Source organism: Gavia stellata, chromosome Z (genome assembly GCF_030936135.1).
Source record: "Gavia stellata isolate bGavSte3 chromosome Z, bGavSte3.hap2, whole genome shotgun sequence".
NCBI classification, from domain to species: domain Eukaryota; kingdom Metazoa; phylum Chordata; class Aves; order Gaviiformes; family Gaviidae; genus Gavia; species Gavia stellata.
Window position 1 is genome coordinate 10147611 of NC_082637.1, and position 20515 is coordinate 10168125.

General features: G+C 57.1%; 5 protein-coding genes across 9 annotated transcripts in view; 4 read left to right on the top strand and 1 right to left on the bottom strand.

Moving 5' to 3' along the window:
* Positions 1–20515, bottom strand: part of UBAP2 (ubiquitin associated protein 2) — a 160487-nt gene that overhangs the window by 14136 nt on the left and 125836 nt on the right. The gene's annotated exons all lie outside the window — the stretch shown is intronic.
* Positions 4318–4896, top strand: LOC132320756 (interferon-like). The gene has a single exon (XM_059834091.1). The coding sequence runs from the start codon at positions 4318–4320 to the stop codon at positions 4894–4896; it is 579 nt and encodes a 192-aa protein (XP_059690074.1).
* LOC132320753 (interferon-like) lies at positions 10276–10854 on the top strand. Its single transcript, XM_059834088.1, has one exon. It carries the CDS (start codon positions 10276–10278, stop codon positions 10852–10854), a length of 579 nt encoding a protein of 192 aa, XP_059690071.1.
* On the top strand, positions 14807–15385 carry LOC132320752 (interferon-like). The gene has a single exon (XM_059834087.1). It carries the CDS (start codon positions 14807–14809, stop codon positions 15383–15385), a length of 579 nt encoding a protein of 192 aa, XP_059690070.1.
* On the top strand, positions 19323–20066 carry LOC132320673 (interferon-like). The gene has a single exon (XM_059833376.1). It carries the CDS (start codon positions 19323–19325, stop codon positions 20064–20066), a length of 744 nt encoding a protein of 247 aa, XP_059689359.1.

A 20515-nucleotide genomic window follows, 5' to 3' on the forward strand; every position in this document is an offset into this window, starting at 1 on the left:
AACAAAAAGGAAACACAAGCTTTCTTAGGTGTTGTGGGTTTCTGGAGGATGCATATTCCAGGTTATAGTCTGATCGTAAGCCCTCTCTATCGAGTGACCCGGAAGAAGAATGACGTTGAATGGGGCCCTGAACAGCAGCAGCAAGCCTTTGAACAAATTAAATGGGAGATAGTTCGTGCAGTAGCACTTGGGCCAGTCCGGACAGGACAAGATGTGAAAAATGTGTTTTACACCTCAGCTGGGAATAACGGCCCCACCTGGAGCCTCTGGCAGAAAGCACCTGGAGAGACTCGAGGTTGACCTCCAGGGTTTTGGAACCGGGGATATAGGGGATCTGAAACCCGTTACACTCCAGCTGAAGAAGAAATATTAGCAGCAGATGAAGGAATTCGAGCTGCTTCGGAAGTAGTTGGTACTGAAGTACAGCTCCTTTTGGCCCCTCGATTGCCTGTGCTGGGCTGGATGTTCAAAGGGAAGGTCCCCTCTACGCATCACGCAACTGATGCTACATGGAGTAAGTGGGTCGCACTGATAACGCAACGGGCTTGGATGGGAAACCCCGACCGCCCGGGAATCCTGGAAGTGATCATGGACTGGCCAGAGGGCCGAAACTTCGGAGTGTCGCCAGAGGAGGTGACTCGTGCTGAAGAGGCCCCTCTGTATAATGAATTATCAGAGACTGAGAAGCAATAACCCGTGTTTACAGATGGATCCTGTCGTACTGTGGGAAAACATCGAAGGTGGAAAGCTGCTATGTGGAGTCCTACGCGACAAGTTGCAGAAACTGCTGAAGGACAAGGTAAATCGAGTCAGTTTGCAGAGGTGAAAGCCATCCAGCTGGCTTTAGATATTGCTGACCGAGAAAAATGGCCAGTCCTTTATCTCTGTACTGACTCATGGATGGTGGCAAATGCTCTGTGGGGGTGGCTACAGCAATGGCAGCAGAGCAACTGGCAGTGCAGAGGTGAACCCATCTGGGCTGCTGAATTATGGCAAGATATTGCTGCCTGGGTAGAGAACCTGGTCACGTAGATGCTCACATACCCAAGAGTCGGGCCTCTGAAGAACATCAAAACAACGAGCAGGTGGACCAGGCTGCTAGAATTCAAGTGGCTTAGGTGGATCTGGATTGGGAACATAAGGGTGAGCTATTTATAGCTTGATGGGCCCATGACACATGAGGACATCTAGGAAGGGATGCAACATACAAACAGGCTCGTGATTGAGGGGTGGACTTGACCACTGATGCCATTGCACAGGTTATCCACGAATGTCAAACGTGTGCCATAATCAAACAAGCCAAGCGGCTAAAGCCTTTTTGGTACCGAGGACAATGGCTGAAATATCAATAGGGGGAAGCCTGGCAGGTTGATTGTATCACACTACCACGAACCCACCACGGGAAGCAGCATGTGCTTGCAGTGGTGGAAGCGACTACTGGCTGGTTGGAAACGTACCCCGTGACCCATGCCACTGCCTGGAACACTATCTTGGGCCTTGAAAAGCAAGTTTTATGGTGACATGGCACCCCTGAAAGAATTGAATCAGACAAGGGGACTCATTTCCGAAACAATCTCATTAACGCCTGGGCCAAGGAGCATGGCATTGACTGGGTGTATCACATCCCCTACCATGCACCAGCCTCCGGGAAAACGGAACGATACAACGCACTGTTAAAAACTGCACTGAGAGCAACGGGTGCTGGGACATTCAAGCATTGGGATACACATTCAAGCAGAAGCCACTTGGCTAGTTAACACTAGAGACTCTGCCAGTCGACCTGGCCCTGCCCACTCAAAACCCCTGCGCACTGTGGAAGGAGATAAGATCCCAGTAGTACATACAAAGAACTTGTTGGGAAAAACAGTCTGGGTTATTCCTTCCTCAGGAAAGGGTAAACCTATTCGTGGGGTTGTTTTTTCTCAAGGACCTGGGTGCACTTGGTGGGTAATGCAGAAAGATGGGGGAGTCCAGTGCGTACCTCAAGGTGATTTAATTCTGGGTGGAACTAATCCATGATTTGAGATACATGTTACAGGAATTACTATAGCAGGAACCACCTGAACCAGCGAAGAACAAGCCTCACAAGAAGCAGTGCAAGTGCAGCAGTGACCCGACCTGAGCTGGCTGTGGTGCCCGATAACTCCATGTAATACAACATCTCTTCTCTCCTGAGTGACCACCATAACAGATGGAGCCCAAAGTCATGGACTAAATTAACTCAATGAACATTTTGTGGACATTTTTGGATATTTATGGACACTTTACAGACATTTCATAGGGGTGATGCATAGACTAAGAGAATGATATCTGTGTACTATATCAAAGGATAGGAAGGGTGATGGTAGGTAACGAGAATGTATTGGATAATGTGCTACCTGAGTATGACATAAATGGTATGGAATAAGGGGTGGAGAATGTGCTGGTTTTGGCTGGGATGGAGTTAATTTTCTTGATAGTAGCTAGTATGGGGCCATGTTCTGGATTTGTGCTGAAAACAGTGTTGATACACAGGGATGTTTTAGCTACTGCTAAGCAGTGTTTACACAGAGTCAAGGCCTTTTCTGCTTCTCACCCCACCCCACCAGCGAGTGGGCTGGGGGTGCACAAGAAGTTGGGAGGGGACACAGCCCGGACAGCTGACCCCAACTGACCAAAGGGATATTCCAGACCATATGATGTCATGCTCAGTATATAAACCAGGGGGAAAGCTGGCCGGGGGACCGTTGCTTGGGCTGGGCATCAGTTGGAGGGTGGTGAGCAATTGTTTTCATCTGCATCACTTGCCTTTCTTGTTTGTTGTTGTTGTTATTTTCCTTTTCGTTACAATTTTTATTATCATGATTATTTCATTTTATTTCATTTCACTTATTAAACTGTTCTTATCTCAACCCACGAGCTTTCTCACTTTTACTTTTCCCATTCTCTCCCCCATCCCACTGGGGCAGAGGGGAAGTGAGTGAGCGGCTGTGTGGTGCTTAGTTGCCAGCTGGGCTTAAACCACGATACTGAAGAAAGGAAACCCTCCTCAGACATAAAAACAGAGGAGGAGAGATAATGACACAAGCTAGAACACAGGGAATTCAAACATGAAAGAATAACCACATTATTATTCTCTTTACCATGAAGGCGATACAATATCAGAAGAGGGATCAGGGAGGCTGTGGGATATCCATTCCTGGAGATAGGTCCAAAAATATCACTGGAAAAGCCCACCAGTAACTTCCTCTGAAACAACCTACCCTCAGCAACAAATTGTACTCGGGACCACCAGAGAAAAAAAGACCATGGAAAAAGACTTGAAAAAATGGAAAGAAATGGCGCACGAACAGTGATTAAAAAACCAACAAAGAGAAACTGAGATGTTCCATGAGCATGAGGGCACAATATAAGACATACGTATTTCACCAGGCAAACACTAGAAATTGGAAAAATGGAATTGTTTGTAGAGGAACTTTTCCTCCGCGTAGCACAATGAGACAGTGGCCATGAAGAATTCCTCAACTGGCAAAAACAGCAAACACCAACCTTTATAAAAACATTTCTGGACGCGTCTCCTTAATTGTTCAATAAGCAACAGCATAAAAAAGACAACTTAGCCCGCATCATGGTGAGGTTCAAACCAGAGAAAGAGAGGCAAAGAGACTGTAGAAGCTTCTTAAAAAAAAAAAAAACATTCTGTGCTACAGTACTTAGACCCAGAACCACCTCCTCAAAGGACACCTGGACTTAGACAACTCCTAAGATTCCGGAGAAAAGAAAAATTTTACAAATGCCAAAAACTGTAACAAGAAATTATGTATTCATATGAAAACACAAAGTTAACACACACACCGAAAGTACAAAAACCACAACCAATACTGGAGCATTACATAAGGAAAACAGACTTGGGCAGGAAGGGAAATTCAGCGGAACACAACAGCCATGAGAGCTACCCCAGGGAGGAAAAGGAGAAACCACAAAAAGATACGAGGAGCGCAACTGCCCCATGTGAAACCACCCCAGCGCTTTCGCATCCCCCACTCAACCACTACAGCCAACATCCCCCCGACACACCTCCAGCAAAGCACCACCACCGCCACCGCCACCGCCCTCCCCACGCACGGCCACCCCACCAACGCACTTCCCCAAGACCACCACAGCCACCAGCCAAAACTGAAAGCCACAGCCGGAAACTCGCGGCAACCAGAAAGCGGGGAAGGGGAAGCCGCCGCACCACATAAAGCCGGCCACCCGGCAGCACCCAAAGCACAGCGCCCACCCGCACCGCCACCAAGCCTGACCGGGCTCCTGCCCAGCACCACCCACAGCCCCACCATGCCTGCGCCCGCAACCCCACAGCCCCGCCTGCGCCACGGCGCCACGGCGCTCCCGCTCCTCCTGACGGCTCTCGCCACCGCCCTCGCCTGCCACCACCTGCGTCCCCGCGACGCCACCTTCGCCTGGGACAGCCTCCAGCTCCTCCAGGCCCTGGCTCCCAGCCCGCCACAGCCCTGCCACCACCACCAGCACGCGCCCTTCTTCCCCGACACCCTCCTCCACACCAACCACCCACAGCAAGCCGCCGCCACCGCCCTCCACATCCTCCAGCACCTCCTCACCACCCTCAGCAGCCCCAGCACCCCCCAACACTGGGACGACCAGGCACGCCACCACCTCCTCAACCACCTCCAGCGCTACATCCGACACCTGGAGCAATGCCTGCCAGCCAGCGGGACGCTCTTCGGAAGGCACGGGCCCCGCAACCGGCTGCTCACCATCGCCAAATACTTCGGGCGCATCCAGGACTTCCTGCACACCCACAACCACAGCGCCTGTGCCTGGGACCACGTCCGCCTCGAAGCTCGCGCCTGCTTCCAACACCTCCACAACCTCACCCGCACCGTGCGCAGTTAGCCCAACGACCCCGACCAACCCGCACGGCCCAACGCGCCCCCACCACCACTTCTGCACCACCGCCCCATCCCCACCTCTGCCCTCCCGCCGCCCCTGACCCACGGCAAGACCCGCTGCAACAACGGCCCTGCACCCTCCGCCTCCTCTATTTATGGAACTTACTCTATTTATTTCCACAATGGGTTTTACCTATTTATTCACCTATTTATTCGACAGACAATAAAGACCCGTTGCAAAAAGCTGGCCACTGCCTCTCGTCTCAGAAACACACAAACAAGCCTCCGGGGTGGGGGGAAGCCACCTCCACTCAACACCTACGCCACGGCCCTGCTCCAAACAGGGCTCGGCAGATCCCCTGCCCACCCCTCTCTCCCTTTGGCACCTCCCCAAGGAGGCACTCTCCTCAACCTCTTTGGGAAACCGCTGCCAGGGTTTAGCCATCCTCACCAGAATCCCCTCTTCGGCCCTTGTCTCCTCAACGTTCCCCACCTTCCATCCCGATTTAGACCGACCCCTGATCAGATCGGGACTCCTCAAGACAAGGGAGACGCCGACCTCTTGGAGCGGGTCCCGAGCAGGGCCACAAACATCATCCGAGGGTTGGGACACCTCTCCCATGAAGAAAGGCTGAGCGAGTCGCGGTTGTTCAGCCTGGAGAAGACAAGGCTCCGGGGAGACCTTATCGCGCCCTCGCAGCACTTCAAGGGGGCTTCGAAGAAAGACGCCGACAGGCTTTTTAGCGAGGCCTGTAGCGATACGACAAGGGGTAATGGTTTCCAACTGCAAGAGGGTACATTCAGACGAGATACGAGGAAGGCACCTCTTACCGCGAGGGTGGTGACACACTGCAACAGGTTGTCCGCAGAGGTGCTACCATGCCCCATCCCCGCAAACATTCAAGCTCGGGCTGGACAGGGCTCTCAGCAACCTCACCTACTTGAGGACGGCCCTGCTCATTGCTGGGGGCTTGGACCAGACGACCTCTCAAGGTCCCTCCCAACCCAACCCAAACCATGCCAGGATTCTACAAAGGACAGGCATGGCAGACATCGCTTTCATTACCCTGAGGTCGGCCACTCTTGCCACACGTCAGGCAGTTTTCACCTAAACTCCCCCGCCGCGCTGCCTGAAAACACCTTGCAGTGCCGACTCTTCCAGGGCAACACGGCCAAGGTCCAGCCACGGACCTCCACCACCACCCCACCTCCTGCACTGACGGCACCTTGGTACGCCGTATCATCGTGCACGTGCCAGCACCCCAAGCACAGCACCCAGCAACACAACGTTGCCCGACAAGACCACGGGTGGCTCCCAGCCCGCCACCGCCTTCCCACCACCACCACCACACACACATTTCCCCTGCTCCAAGACTTAGACAAAACGCGTGGCAGCCTCTCTCCCACCAGCAGAACAGGGTCCTTGCTCTTGCAAGGGACCTCAAAACCTCAGTGACTGCAACCTCCACCTCCTCCTCCCACTAGAGCTCTACAACTACATCAGCAGGCTCAGCTCCACCTCCACAGGCCTCTTGGACACCCCTCCTCTCGGGGCGCAGGGGCTCAGGCCATCCCAAACACAAGACCCTTCGCTCACGGGGCACGTTGCCGCCTTTGCTCTCCAGCCACCTCAGGCAAGGAGGCAGAGAACACACAACAACAAGACCCCTGCTACAGGGGCACGCGCATCGCACCACAGCCAGGGACCCCATGCAGCACCAGCACAACCCTTCCCTTTTTCCTCTTCCTTTTCCCGCAAGCCTTTCTTCCCCCTTCTGACGACTGGAGGCTTGCCAACGTGACACCCATCTACAAGAAGGGTCGGAAGGAGGATCCGGGGAACTACAGGCCTGTCAGCCTGTCCTTGGTGCCGGTGAAGGTTATGGAAAGGGTCATCTTCAGGGCGCTCACGGGACATGTGCAGGACAACCAAGGGATCAGGCCCAGCCAGCACGGGTTCATGAAAGGCAGGTCCTGCTTGACCAACCTGATCTCCTTCTATGACCAGGTGACCCGCCTGGTGGATGAGGGGAAGGCTGTTGATGTTGTCTACCTGGACTTCAGCAAAGCCTTTGACACTGTTCCCCACAGTATTCTCCTGGAGAAGCTGGCGGCTCGTGGTTTAGACAGGTACACTCTTCGCTGGGTAAAAAACTGGCTGGATGGCCGAGCCCAGAGAGCTGTGGTGAATGGGGTGAAATCCAGCTGGCGGCCGGTCACAAGCGGAGTCCCCCAGGGCTCAGTTTTGGGGCCGGTCTTGTTTAATGTCTTTATGGATGATCTGGATGAGGGGATAGAGTGCTCCCTCAGCAAGTCTGCAGACGACACCAAGTTGGGAGGGAGTGTTGATCTGCTTGAGGGTCGGAAGGCTCTGCAGAGGGATCTGGACAGGCTGGATCGATGGGCTGAGGTCAACCGGATGAAGTTCAATAATGCCAAGTGCCGGGTTCTACACTTTGGCCACAACCACCCCAGGCAACGCTACAGGCTTGGGGACGAGTGGCTGGAAAGCTCCCCCGCAGAAAAGGACCTGGGGGTGTTGACTGACAGCCGGCTGAAGATGGGCACACTGCTGGCTCAGGTGGCCAAGAAGGGCCACCAAGAAGGGTCTAGAAGACAACATCTAGAAGACAACTAGGGGAAGACGGCCGGCCTGGCTGAACAAGGAGCTTATGCTGAGGCTCGGGGACAAAAAGAGAACTTCCCACCTCTGGAAAAAGGGGCAGGCAAGTGAAGAAGAATACAAGGACCTCGTTAGGTCATGCAGGGAGGGAATTAGAAAGGCGAAAGCCCAGCTAGGGCTCAACCTGGCCACGGTCGTGAGGGACAACAAAAAAAGCTTCTATGAATACATTAACAACAAAAAGAGAGCCAAGGAGGATCTCCATCCTCTACTGGATGCGGCGGGGAACATTGTCACGAAGGATGAGGAAAAGGCTGAGGTACGTAATGCCTTCTTTGCCTCAGTCTTTAACAGCCACACCAGATATCCTCAGGGTATCCGTCTCCCTGAGCTGGATGACAGGGATGGAGAGCAAAATAGGCTCCCCATGATCCAGGAGGAAGCAGTTAACGACCTGCTATGCCACCTGGACACTCATAAGTCTATGGGGCCTGATGGCATCCACCCAAGGGTGCTGAGGGAGCTGGCGGAGGAGCTTGCCAAGCCGCTCTCCATCATTTATCAACAGTCCTGGTCAACGGGGGAGGTCCCGGATGACTGGAGGCTTGCCAACGTGACGCCCATCTACAAGAAGGGTTGGAAGGAGGATCCGGGGAACTACAGGCCTGTCAGCCTGACCTCGGTGCCAGGGAAGGTTATGGAGAGGCTCATCTTCAGGGCGCTCACGGGACACGTGCAGGACAACCAAGGGATCAGGCCAAGCCAGCACGGGTTCATGAAAGGCAGGTCCTGCTTGACCAACCTGATCTCCTTCTATGACCAGGTGACCCGCCTGGTGGATGAGGGGAAGGCTGTTGATGTTGTCTACCTGGACTTCAGCAAAGCCTTTGACACTGTTCCCCACAGTATTCTCCTGGAGAAGCTGGCGGCTCGTGGTTTAGACAGGTACACTCTTCGCTGGGTAAAAAACTGGCTGGATGGCCGAGCCCAGAGAGCTGTGGTGAATGGGGTGAAATCCAGCTGGCGGACGGTCACAAGCGGAGTCCCCCAGGGCTCAGTTTTGGGGCCGGTCTTGTTTAATATCTTTATTGATGATCTGGATGAGGGGATAGAGTGCTCCCTCAGCAAGTTTGCAGACGACACCAAGTTGGGAGGGAGTGTTGATCTGCTGGAGGGTAGGAAGGCTCTGCAGAGGGATCTGGACAGGCTGGATCGATGGGCTGAGGCCAACCAGATGAAGTTCAATAATGCCAAGTGCCGGGTTCTACACTTTGGCCACAACAACCCCAGGCAACGCTACAGGCTTGGGGATGAGTGGCTGGAAAGCTCCCCCGCAGAAAAGGACCTGGGGGTGTTGATCGACAGCCGGCTGAAGATGAGCCAGCAGTGTGCCCAGGTGGCCCAGAAGGCCAACGGCATCCTGGCCTGTATCAGAAACAGTGTGGCCAGCAGGAGCAGGGAGGTGATCGTGCCCCTGTACTCGGCTCTGGTAAGGCCGCACCTCGAATACTGTGTTCAGTTTTGGGCCCCTCACTACAAGAAGGACATTGAGGTGCTGGAGCGTGTCCAGAGAAGGGCGACGAAGCTGGTGAGGGGTCTGGAGCACAAGTCTGATGAGGAGCGGCTGAGGGAACTGGGGTTGTTCAGTCTGGAGAAGAGGAGGCTGAGGGGAGACCTCATCGCTCTCTACAACTACCTGAAAGGGGGTTGCAGAGAGGTGGGTGTTGGTCTCTTCTCCCAAGTGACTAGTGACAGGACTAGAGGAAATGACCTCAAGTTGCGCCAGGGGAGGTTCAGGCTGGATATTAGGAAAAATTTCTTTACTGAGAGAGTAGTGAAACATTGGAACAGACTGCCCAGGGAGGTGGTAGAGTCACCCTCCCTGGAGGTATTCAAGGAGCGTGTGGATGTGGCATTGTGGGATGTAGCTTGATGGGCACGGTGCTGTGTGGTGTTGGGTGGGTTGGTTTTTGGTGTGTTGGGTTTTTTTGGGTTGTTTTTTTTTTTTTTAGTTTGGACTTGATAATCTTACAGGTCTTTTCCAACCTTAGTGATTCTGTGATTCTCAGCAGCCTCAAGCACAGGAGCTGGGGCAGCTCCATCCAGGAACACCTCCAATGCTCAAGCGCCTGCACCCAGAGACACCTCCGCGCAAGCCGCCGCCACCCCCAGGCCCTCGCTCCAGGAGGGGCTCCCCAGGCGCTGCCCAGGGACATCACTTCACAGCCCTTCCCAACACGAAAAGAAAAGACCAGCTAAGAGGAAAACAAAGGCCAGCCACAAGGGAAAGGAAAACAGACCACAACCAACACCAGGCCATGACAGACGGAAAAGACGCTCGGGCAGGAAGGGAAGCCTCAGCTGCAGAAAGAGGCACCACAGCTCGCCCTGCGGCCAACAGGGAAACCCTAACACTCCTCCCCGGCACAGCTGCCCCCACGGGCTCTGCCCCAGCGCTTTCGCATCCCCCACTCAACCACTACAGCCAACCTCCCCCCGACACACCTCCAGCAAAGCACCACCACCGACACCGCCCTCCCCACGCACGGCCACCCCACCAACGCACTTCCCCAAGACCACCACAGCCACCAGCCAAAACTGAAAGCCACAGCCGGAAACTCGCGGCAACCAGAAAGCGGGGAAGGGAAAGCCGCCGCACCACATAAAGCCGGCCACCCGGCAGCACCCAAAGCACAGCGCCCACCCGCACCGCCACCAAGCCTGACCGGGCTCCTGCCCAGCACCACCCACAGCCCCACCATGCCTGCGCCCGCAACCCCACAGCCCCGCCTGCGCCACGGCGCCACGGCGCTCCCGCTCCTCCTGACAGCTCTCGCCACCGCCCTCGCCTGCCACCACCTGCGTCCCCGCGACGCCACCTTCGCCTGGGACAGCCTCCAGCTCCTCCAGGCCCTGGCTCCCAGCCCGCCACAGCCCTGCCACCACCACCAGCACGCGCCCTTCTTCCCCGACACCCTCCTCCACACCAACCACCCACAGCAAGCCGCCGCCACCGCCCTCCACATCCTCCAGCACCTCTTCACCACCCTCAGCAGCCCCAGCACCCCCCAACACTGGGACGACCAGGCACGCCACCTCCTCCTCAACCACCTCCAGCGCTACATCCGACACCTGGAGCAATGCCTGCCAGCCAGCGGGACGCTCTTCGGAAGGCACGGGCCCCGCAACCGGCTGCTCACCATCGCCAAATACTTCGGGCGCATCCAGGACTTCCTGCACACCCACAACCACAGCGCCTGTGCCTGGGACCACGTCCGCCTCGAAGCTCGCGCCTGCTTCCAACACCTCCACAACCTCACCCGCACCGTGCGCAGTTAGCCCAACGACCCCGACCAACCCGCACGGCCCCACGCGCCCCCACCACCACTTCTGCACCACCGCCCCATCCCCACCTCTGCCCTCCCGCCGCCCCTGACCCACGGCAAGACCCGCTGCAACAACGGCCCTGCACCCTCCGCCTCCTCTATTTATGGAACTTACTCTATTTATTTCCACAATGGTTGGGGTTTACCTATTTATTCACCTATTTATTCGACAGACAATAAAGACCTGTTGCAAAAAGCTGGCCACTGCCTCTTGTCTCAGAAGCACACGAACGAGCCTCCGGGGTGGGGGGAAGCCACCTCCACTCAACACCTACGCCACGGCCCTGCTCCAAACAGGGCTCGGCAGATCCCCTGCCCACCCCTCTCTCCCTTTGGCACCTCCCCAAGGAGGCACTCTCCTCAACCTCTTTGGGAAACCGCTGCCAGGGTTTAGCCATCCTCACCAGAATCCTCTCTTCGGCCCTCATCTCCTCAACATTCCCCACCTTCCATCCCGATTTAGACCGACCCCTGATCAGATCAGGACTCCTCAAGACAAGGGAGACGCCGACCTCTTGGAGCGGGTCCCGAGCAGGGCCACAAACATCATCCGAGGGTTGGGACACCTCTCCCATGAAGAAAGGCTGAGCGAGTCGCGGTTGTTCAGCCTGGAGAAGACAAGGCTCCGGGGAGACCTTATCGCGCCCTCGCAGCACTTCAAGGGGGCTTCGAAGAAAGACGCCGACAGGCTTTTTAGCGAGGTCTGTAGCGATACGACAAGGGGTAATGGTTTCCAACTGCAAGAGGGTACATTCAGACGAGATACGAGGAAGGTATCTCTTACCGCGAGGGTGGTGACACACTGCAACAGGTTGCCCGCAGAGGTGCTACAATGCCCCATCCCTGCAAACATTCAAGCTCGGGCTGGACAGGGCTCTCAGCAACCTCACCTACTTGAGGATGGCCCTGCTCATTGCTGGGGGCTTGGACCAGACGACCTCTCAAGGTCCCTCCCAACCCAACCCAAACCATGCCAGGATTCTACAAAGGACAGGCACGGCAGACATCGCGTTCATTAGCCTGAGGTCGGCCACTCTTGCCACACGTCAGGCAGTTTTCACCTAAACTCCCCCGCCGCGCTGCCTGAAAACACCTTGCAGCGCTGACTCTTCCAGGGCAACACGGCCAAGGTCCAGCCACGGACCTCCACCACCACCCCACCTCCTGCACTGACGGCACCTCGGTACGCCAAATCATCGTGCACGTGCCAGCACCCCAAGCACAGCACCCAGCAACACAACGTTGCCCGACAAGACCACGGGTGGCTCCCAGCCCGCCACCGCCCTCCCACCACCACCACACACACATTTCCCCTGCTCCAGAACTTTGACAAATTGCGTGGCAGCCTCTCTCCCACCAGCAGAACAGGGTCCTTGCTCTTGCAAGGGACCTGAAAACCTCAGCGACTGCAACCTCCACCTCCTCCTCCCACTAGAGCTCTACAACTACATCAGCAGGCTCAGCTCCACCTCCACAGGCCTCTTGGACACCCCTCCTCTCGGGGCGCAGGGGCTCAGGCCATCCCAAACACAAGACCCTTCGCTCACGGGGCACGTTGCCGCCTTTGCTCTCCAGCCACCTCAGGCAAGGAGGCAGAGAACACACAACAACAAGACCCCTGCTACAGGGGCACGCGCACGGCACCACAGCCAGGGACCCCATGCAGCAGCAGCACCAGCAAAACCCTTCCCTTTTTCCTCTTCCTTTTCCCGCAAGCCTTTCTTCCCCCTTCTGACGACTGGAGGCTTGCCAACGTGACACCCATCTACAAGAAGGGTCGGAAGGAGGATCCGGGGAACGACAGGCCTGTCAGCCTGACCTCGGTGCCGGTGAAGGTTATGGAGAGGCTCATCTTCAGGGCGCTCACGGGACACGTGCAGGACAACCAAGGGATCAGGCCAAGCCAGCACGGGTTCATGAAAGGCAGGTCCTGCTTGACCAACCTGATCTCCTTCTATGACCAGGTGACCCGCCTGGTGGATGAGGGGAAGGCTGTTGATGTTGTCTACCTGGACTTCAGCAAAGCCTTTGACACTGTTCCCCACAGTATTCTCCTGGAGAAGCTGGCGGCTCGTGGTTTAGACAGGTACACTCTTCGCTGGGTAAAAAACTGGCTGGATGGCCGAGCCCAGAGAGCTGTGGTGAATGGGGTGAAATCCAGCTGGCGGACGGTCACAAGCGGAGTCCCCCAGGGCTCAGTTTTGGGGCCGGTCTTGTTTAATATCTTTATTGATGATCTGGATGAGGGGATAGAGTGCTCCCTCAGCAAGTTTGCAGACGACACCAAGTTGGGAGGGAGTGTTGATCTGCTGGAGGGTAGGAAGGCTCTGCAGAGGGATCTGGACAGGCTGGATCGATGGGCTGAGGCCAACCAGATGAAGTTCAATAATACCTAGTGCCGGGTTCTACACTTCGGCCACAACCACCCCAGGCAACGCTACAGGCTTGGGGATGAGTGGCTGGAAAGCTCCCCCGCAGAAAAGGACCTGGGGGTGTTGATCGACAGCCGGCTGAATATGAGCCAGCAGTGTGCCCAGGTGGCCCAGAAGGCCAACGGCATCCTGGCCTGTATCAGAAATGGTGTGGCCAGCAGGAGTAGGGAGGTGATCGTGCCCCTGTACTCGGCTCTGGTGAGGCCGCACCTCGAATACTGTGTTCAGTTTTGGGCCCCTCACTACAAGAAGGACATTGAGGTGCTGGAGCGTGTCCAGAGAAGGGCGACGAAGCTGGTGAGGGGTCTGGAGCACAAGTCTGATGAGGAGCGGCTGAGGGAACTGGGGTTGTTCAGCCTGGAGAAGAGGAGGCTGAGGGGAGACCTCATCGCTCTCTACAACTACCTGAAAGGGGGTTGCAGAGAGGTGGGTGTTGGTCTCTTCTCCCAAGTGACTAGTGACAGGACTAGAGGAAATGACCTCAAGTTGCGCCAGGGGAGGTTCAGGCTGGATATTAGGAAAAAGTTCTTTACTGAAAGAGTAGTGAAACATTGGAACAGACTGCCCAGGGAGGTGGTGGAGTCACCCTCCCTGGAGGTATTCAAGGAGCGTGTGGATGTGGCATTGTGGGATGTAGCTTGATGGGCACGGTGCTGTGTGGTGTTGGGTGGGTTGGTTTTTGGTTTTGTTTTTTTTTTGTTTGTTTTTTTTTTTTTAGGTTGAACTTGATGATCTTACAGGTCTTTTCCAACCTTAGTGATTCTGTGATTCTCAGCAGCCTCAAACACAGGAGCTGGGGCAGCTCCATCCAGGAACACCTCCAATGCTCAAGCGCTTGCACCCAGAGACACCTCCGCGCAAGCCGCCGCCACCCCCAGGCCCTCGCTCCAGGAGGGGCTCCCCAGGCGCTGCCCAGGGACATCACTTCACAGCCCTTCCCAACACGAAAAGAAAAGACCAGCTAAGAGGAAAACAAAGGCCAGCCACAAGGGAAAGGAAAACAGACCACAACCAACACCAGGCCATGACAGACGGAAAAGACGCTCGGGCAGGAAGGGAAGCCTCAGCTGCAGAAAACAGGCACCACAGCTCGCCCTGCGGCCAACAGGGAAACCCTAACACTCCTCCCCGGCACAGCTGCCCCCACGGGCTCTGCCCCAGCGCTTTCGCATCCCCCACTCAACCACTACAGCCAACCTCCCCCCGACACACCTCCAGCAAAGCACCACCACCGCCACCGCCACCGCCCTCCCCACGCACGGCCACCCCACCAACGCACTTCCCCAAGACCACCACAGCCACCAGCCAAAACTGAAAGCCACAGCCGGAAACTCGCGGCAATCAGAAAGCGGGGAAGGGAAAGCCGCCGCACCACATAAAGCCGGCCACCCGGCAGCACCCAAAGCACAGCGCCCACCCGCACTGCCACCAAGCCTGACCGGGCTCCTGCCCAGCACCACCCACAGCCCCACCATGCCTGCGCCCGCAACCCCACAGCCCCGCCGGCGCCACGGCGCCACGGCGCTCCCGCTCCTCCTGACGGCTCTCGCCACCGCCCTCGCCTGCCACCACCTGCGTCCCCGCGACGCCACCTTCGCCTGGGACAGCCTCCAGCTCCTCCAGGCCCTGGCTCCCAGCCCGCCACAGCCCTGCCACCACCACCAGCACGCGCCCTTCTTCCCCGACACCCTCCTCCACACCAACCACCCACAGCAAGCCGCCGCCACCGCCCTCCACATCCTCCAGCACCTCCTCACCACCCTCAGCAGCCCCAGCACCCCCCAACACTGGGACGACCAGGCACGCCACCTCCTCCTCAACCACCTCCAGCGCTACATCCGACACCTGGAGCAATGCCTGCCAGCCAGCGGGACGCTCTTCGGAAGGCACGGGCCCCGCAACCGGCTGCTCACCATCGCCAAATACTTCGGGCGCATCCAGGACTTCCTGCACACCCACAACCACAGCGCCTGCGCCTGGGACCACGTCCGCCTCGAAGCTCGCGCCTGCTTCCAACACCTCCACAACCTCACCCGCACCGTGCGCAGTTAGCCCAACGACCCCGACCAACCCGCACGGCCCCACGCGCCCCCACCACCACTTCTGCACCACCGCCCCATCCCCACCTCTGCCCTCCCGCCGCCCCTGACCCACGGCAAGACCCGCTGCAACAACGGCCCTGCACCCTCCGCCTCCTCTATTTATGGAACTTACTCTATTTATTTCCACAATGGGTTTTACCTATTTATTCACCTATTTATTCGACAGACAATAAAGACCTGTTGCAAAAAGCTGGCCACTGCCTCTTGTCTCAGAAGCACACGAACGAGCCTCCGGGGTGGGGGGAAGCCACCTCCACTCAACACCTATGCCACGGCCCTGCTCCAAACAGGGCTCGGCAGATCCCCTGCCCACCCCTCTCTCCCTTTGGCACCTCCCCAAGGAGGCACTCTCCTCAACCTCTTTGGGAAACCGCTGCCAGGGTTTAGCCATCCTCACCAGAATCCTCTCTTCGGCCCTTGTCTCCTCAACATTCCCCACCTTCCATCCCGCTTTAGACCGACCCCTGATCAGATCGGGACTCCTCAAGACAAGGGAGACGCCGACCTCTTGGAGCGGGTCCCGAGCAGGGCCACAAACATCATCCGAGGGTTGGGACACCTCTCCCATGAAGAAAGGCTGAGCGAGTCGCGGTTGTTCAGCCTGGAGAAGACAAGGCTCCGGGGAGACCTTATCGCGCCCTCGCAGCACTTCAAGGGGGCTTCGAAGAAAGACGCCGACAGGCTTTTTAGCGAGGCCTGTAGCGATACGACAAGGGGTAATGGTTTCCAACTGCAAGAGGGTACATTCAGACGAGATACGAGGAAGGCACCTCTTACCGCGAGGGTGGTGACACACTGCAACAGGTTGCCCGCAGAGGTGCTACAATGCCCCATCCCTGCAAACATTCAAGCTCGGGCTGGACAGGGCTCTCAGCAACCTCACCTACTTGAGGACGGCCCTGCTCATTGCTGGGGGCTTGGACCAGACGACCTCTCAAGGTCCCTCCCAACCCAAACCATGCCAGGATTCTACAAAGGACAGGCATGGCAGACATCGCTTTCATTACCCTGAGGTCGGCCACTCTTGCCACACGTCAGGCAGTTTTCACCTAAACTCCCCCGCCGCGCTGCCTGAAAACACCTTGCAGTGCCGACTCTTCCAGGGCAACACGGCCAAGGTCCAGCCACGGACCTCCACCACCACCCCACCTCCTGCACTGACGGCACCTTGGTACGCCGTATCATCGTGCACGTGCCAGCACCCCAAGCACAGCACCCAGCAACACAACGTTGCCCGACAAGACCACGGGTGGCTCCCAGCCCGCCACCGCCTTCCCACCACCACCACCACACACACATTTCCCCTGCTCCAAGACTTAGACAAAACGCGTGGCAGCCTCTCTCCCACCAGCAGAACAGGGTCCTTGCTCTTGCAAGGGACCTCAAAACCTCAGTGACTGCAACCTCCACCTCCTCCTCCCACTAGAGCTCTACAACTACATCAGCAGGCTCAGCTCCACCTCCACAGGCCTCTTGGACACCCCTCCTCTCGGGGCGCAGGGGCTCAGGCCATCCCAAACACAAGACCCTTTGCTCACGGGGCACGTTGCCGCCTTTGCTCTCCAGCCACCTCAGGCAAGGAGGCAGAGAACACACAACAACAAGACCCCTGCTACAGGGGCACGCGCATGGCACCACAGCCAGGGACCCCATGCAGCACCAGCACAACCCTTCCCTTTTTCCTCTTCCTTTTCCCGCAAGCCTTTCTTCCCCCTTCTGACGACTGGAGGCTTGCCAACGTGACACCCATCTACAAGAAGGGTTGGAAGGAGGATCCGGGGAACTACAGGCCTGTCAGCCTGTCCTTGGTGCCGGTGAAGGTTATGGAAAGGGTCATCTTCAGGGCGCTCACGGGACATGTGCAGGACAACCAAGGGATCAGGCCCAGCCAGCACGGGTTCATGAAAGGCAGGTCCTGCTTGACCAACCTGATCTCCTTCTATGACCAGGTGACCCGCCTGGTGGATGAGGGGAAGGCTGTTGATGTTGTCTACCTGGACTTCAGCAAAGCCTTTGACACTGTTCCCCACAGTATTCTCCTGGAGAAGCTGGCGGCTCGTGGTTTAGACAGGTACACTCTTCGCTGGGTAAAAAACTGGCTGGACGGCCGAGCCCAGAGAGCTGTGGTGAATGGGGTGAAATCCAGCTGGCGGCCGGTCACAAGCGGAGTCCCCCAGGGCTCAGTTTTGGGGCCGGTCTTGTTTAATGTCTTTATGGATGATCTGGATGAGGGGATAGAGTGCTCCCTCAGCAAGTCTGCAGACGACACCAAGTTGGGAGGGAGTGTTGATCTGCTTGAGGGTCAGAAGGCTCTGCAGAGGGATCTGGACAGGCTGGATCGATGGGCTGAGGTCAACTGGATGAAGTTCAATAATGCCAAGTGCCGGGTTCTACACTTTGGCCACAACCACCCCAGGCAACGCTACAGGCTTGGGGACGAGTGGCTGGAAAGCTTCCCCGCAGAAAAGGACCTGGGGGTGTTGATCGACAGCCGGCTGAAGATGGGCACACTGCTGGCTCAGGTGGCCAAGAAGGCCAACGGCATCCTGGCTTGTATCAGAAACAGTGTGGCAGCAGGAGTAGGGAGGTGATCGTGCCCCTGTACTCGGCTCTGGTGAGGCCACACCTCGAATACTGTGTTCAGTTTTGGGCCCCTCACTCCAAGAAGGACATTGAGGTGCTGGAGCGTGTCCAGAGAAGGGCGACGAAGCTGGTGAGGGGTCTGGAGCACAAGTCTGATGAGGAGCGGCTGAGGGAACTGGGGTTGTTCAGTCTGGAGAAGAGGAGGCTGAGGGGAGACCTTATCGCTCTCTACAACTACCTGAAAGGGGGTTGCAGAGAGGTGGGTGTTGGTCTCTTCTCCCAAGTGAGTAGCGACAGGACAAGAGGAAATGGCCTCAAGTTGCGCCAGGGGAGGTTCACGCTGGATATTAGGAAAAAGTTCTTTACTGAAAGAGTAGTGAAACATTGGAACAGGCTGCCCAGGGAGGTGGTAGAGTCACCCTCCCTGGAGGTATTCAAGGAGCGTGTGGATGTGGCATTGTGGGATGTAGCTTGATGGGCACGGTGCTGTGTGGTGTTGGGTGGGTTGGTTTTTGGTGTGTTGGGTTTTTTGGGGGTTTTTTTTTTTTTTTTTTAGGTTGGACTTGATAATCTTACAGGTCTTTTCCAACCTTAGTGATTCTGTGATTCTCAGCAGCCTCAAACACAGGAGCTGGGGCAGCTCCATCCAGGAACACCTCCAATGCTCAAGTGCCTGCACCCAGAGACACCTCCGCGCAAGCCGCCGCCACCCCCAGGCCCTCGCTCCAGGAGGGACTCCCCAGGCGCTGCCCAGGGACATCACTTCACAGCCCTTCCCAACACGAAAAGAAAAGACCAGCTAAGAGGAAAACAAAGGCCAGCCACAAGGGAAAGGAAAACAGACCACAACCAACACCAGGCCATGACAGACGGAAAAGACGCTCGGGCAGGAAGGGAAGCCTCAGCTGCAGAAAGAGGCACCACAGCTCGCCCTGCGGCCAACAGGGAAACCCTAACACTCCTCCCCGGCACAGCTGCCCCCACGGGCTCTGCCCCAGCGCTTTCGCATCCCCCACTCAACCACTACAGCCAACATCCCCCCGACACACCCCCAGCAAAGCACCACCACCGCCACCGCCCTCCCCACGCACGGCCACCCCACCAACGCACTTCCCCAAGACCACCACAGCCACCAGCCAAAACTGAAAGCCACAGCCGGAAACTCGCGGCAATCAGAAAGCGGGGAAGGGAAAGCCGCCGCACCACATAAAGCCGGCCACCCGGCAGCACCCAAAGCACAGCGCCCACCCGCACTGCCACCAAGCCTGACCGGGCTCCTGCCCAGCACCACCCACAGCCCCACCATGCCTGCGCCCGCAACCCCACAGCCCCGCCTGCGCCACGGCGCCACGGCGCTCCCGCTCCTCCTGACGGCTCTCGCCACCGCCCTCGCCTGCCACCACCTGCGTCCCCGCGACGCCACCTTCGCCTGGGACAGCCTCCAGCTCCTCCAGGCCCTGGCTCCCAGCCCGCCACAGCCCTGCCACCACCACCAGCACGCGCCCTTCTTCCCCGACACCCTCCTCCACACCAACCACCCACAGCAAGCCGCCGCCACCGCCCTCCACATCCTCCAGCACCTCTTCACCACCCTCAGCAGCCCCAGCACCCCCCAACACTGGGACGACCAGGCACGCCACCTCCTCCTCAACCACCTCCAGCGCTACATCCGACACCTGGAGCAATGCCTGCCAGCCAGCGGGACGCTCTTCGGAAGGCACGGGCCCCGCAACCGGCTGCTCACCATCGCCAAATACTTCGGGCGCATCCAGGACTTCCTGCACACCCACAACCACAGCGCCTGCGCCTGGGACCACGTCCGCCTCGAAGCTCGCGCCTGCTTCCAACACGTGGACACGCTCATACGGCAAATGAAGAGCCAAGCCGCTCCTGCCCTCCACCAAACCAACCCACGCCAAACACCCATCCTCACCCAACGCTGGTGGCCACAGATCAAGCAGAGGCAGCAGCAGCCCGGGCTGGGATTGCCCAGCAATGCTCACACCTCTTCCAGCCAGGAGCCTGGGCCAACGGGGAAACAGGCATGACCGTGGCAAGGCTGAGGCCAGGCTGCAGCACAGCCTGCACACCCGCTTGACAGCCACACCTTCGCTGGAAAGGAAGAAGGAGGAAATTGCTGTGCTGCATGCTCAGGGACAGCCACGAGGTGATGGGGAGAGGGGTGGCATTTATTACCCACGGTGTTATCTAGCCCATCCAGACTGCAACCTCTCCTGATAGAGGGGAAGGTCCTCACGGACACTGCGGGACTCTCCTGCCAACGAGTATTTATCACAGAACTCTATTTAACTTATTTATTTTGGTGGACATTAATTTTTATATTTATGTATTTATTTATTCACGTGTTGGAAATAAAGACTTTGTGCAAAAACATAAAAGAAAAGAGGTGGTCATCATGCATAGACCTGACAGGCAAAGACAGGATCTCTGCAGGCAGGCAGGGATGAGCCTCCTTCCTGCAGCCTGTCCCACTGAT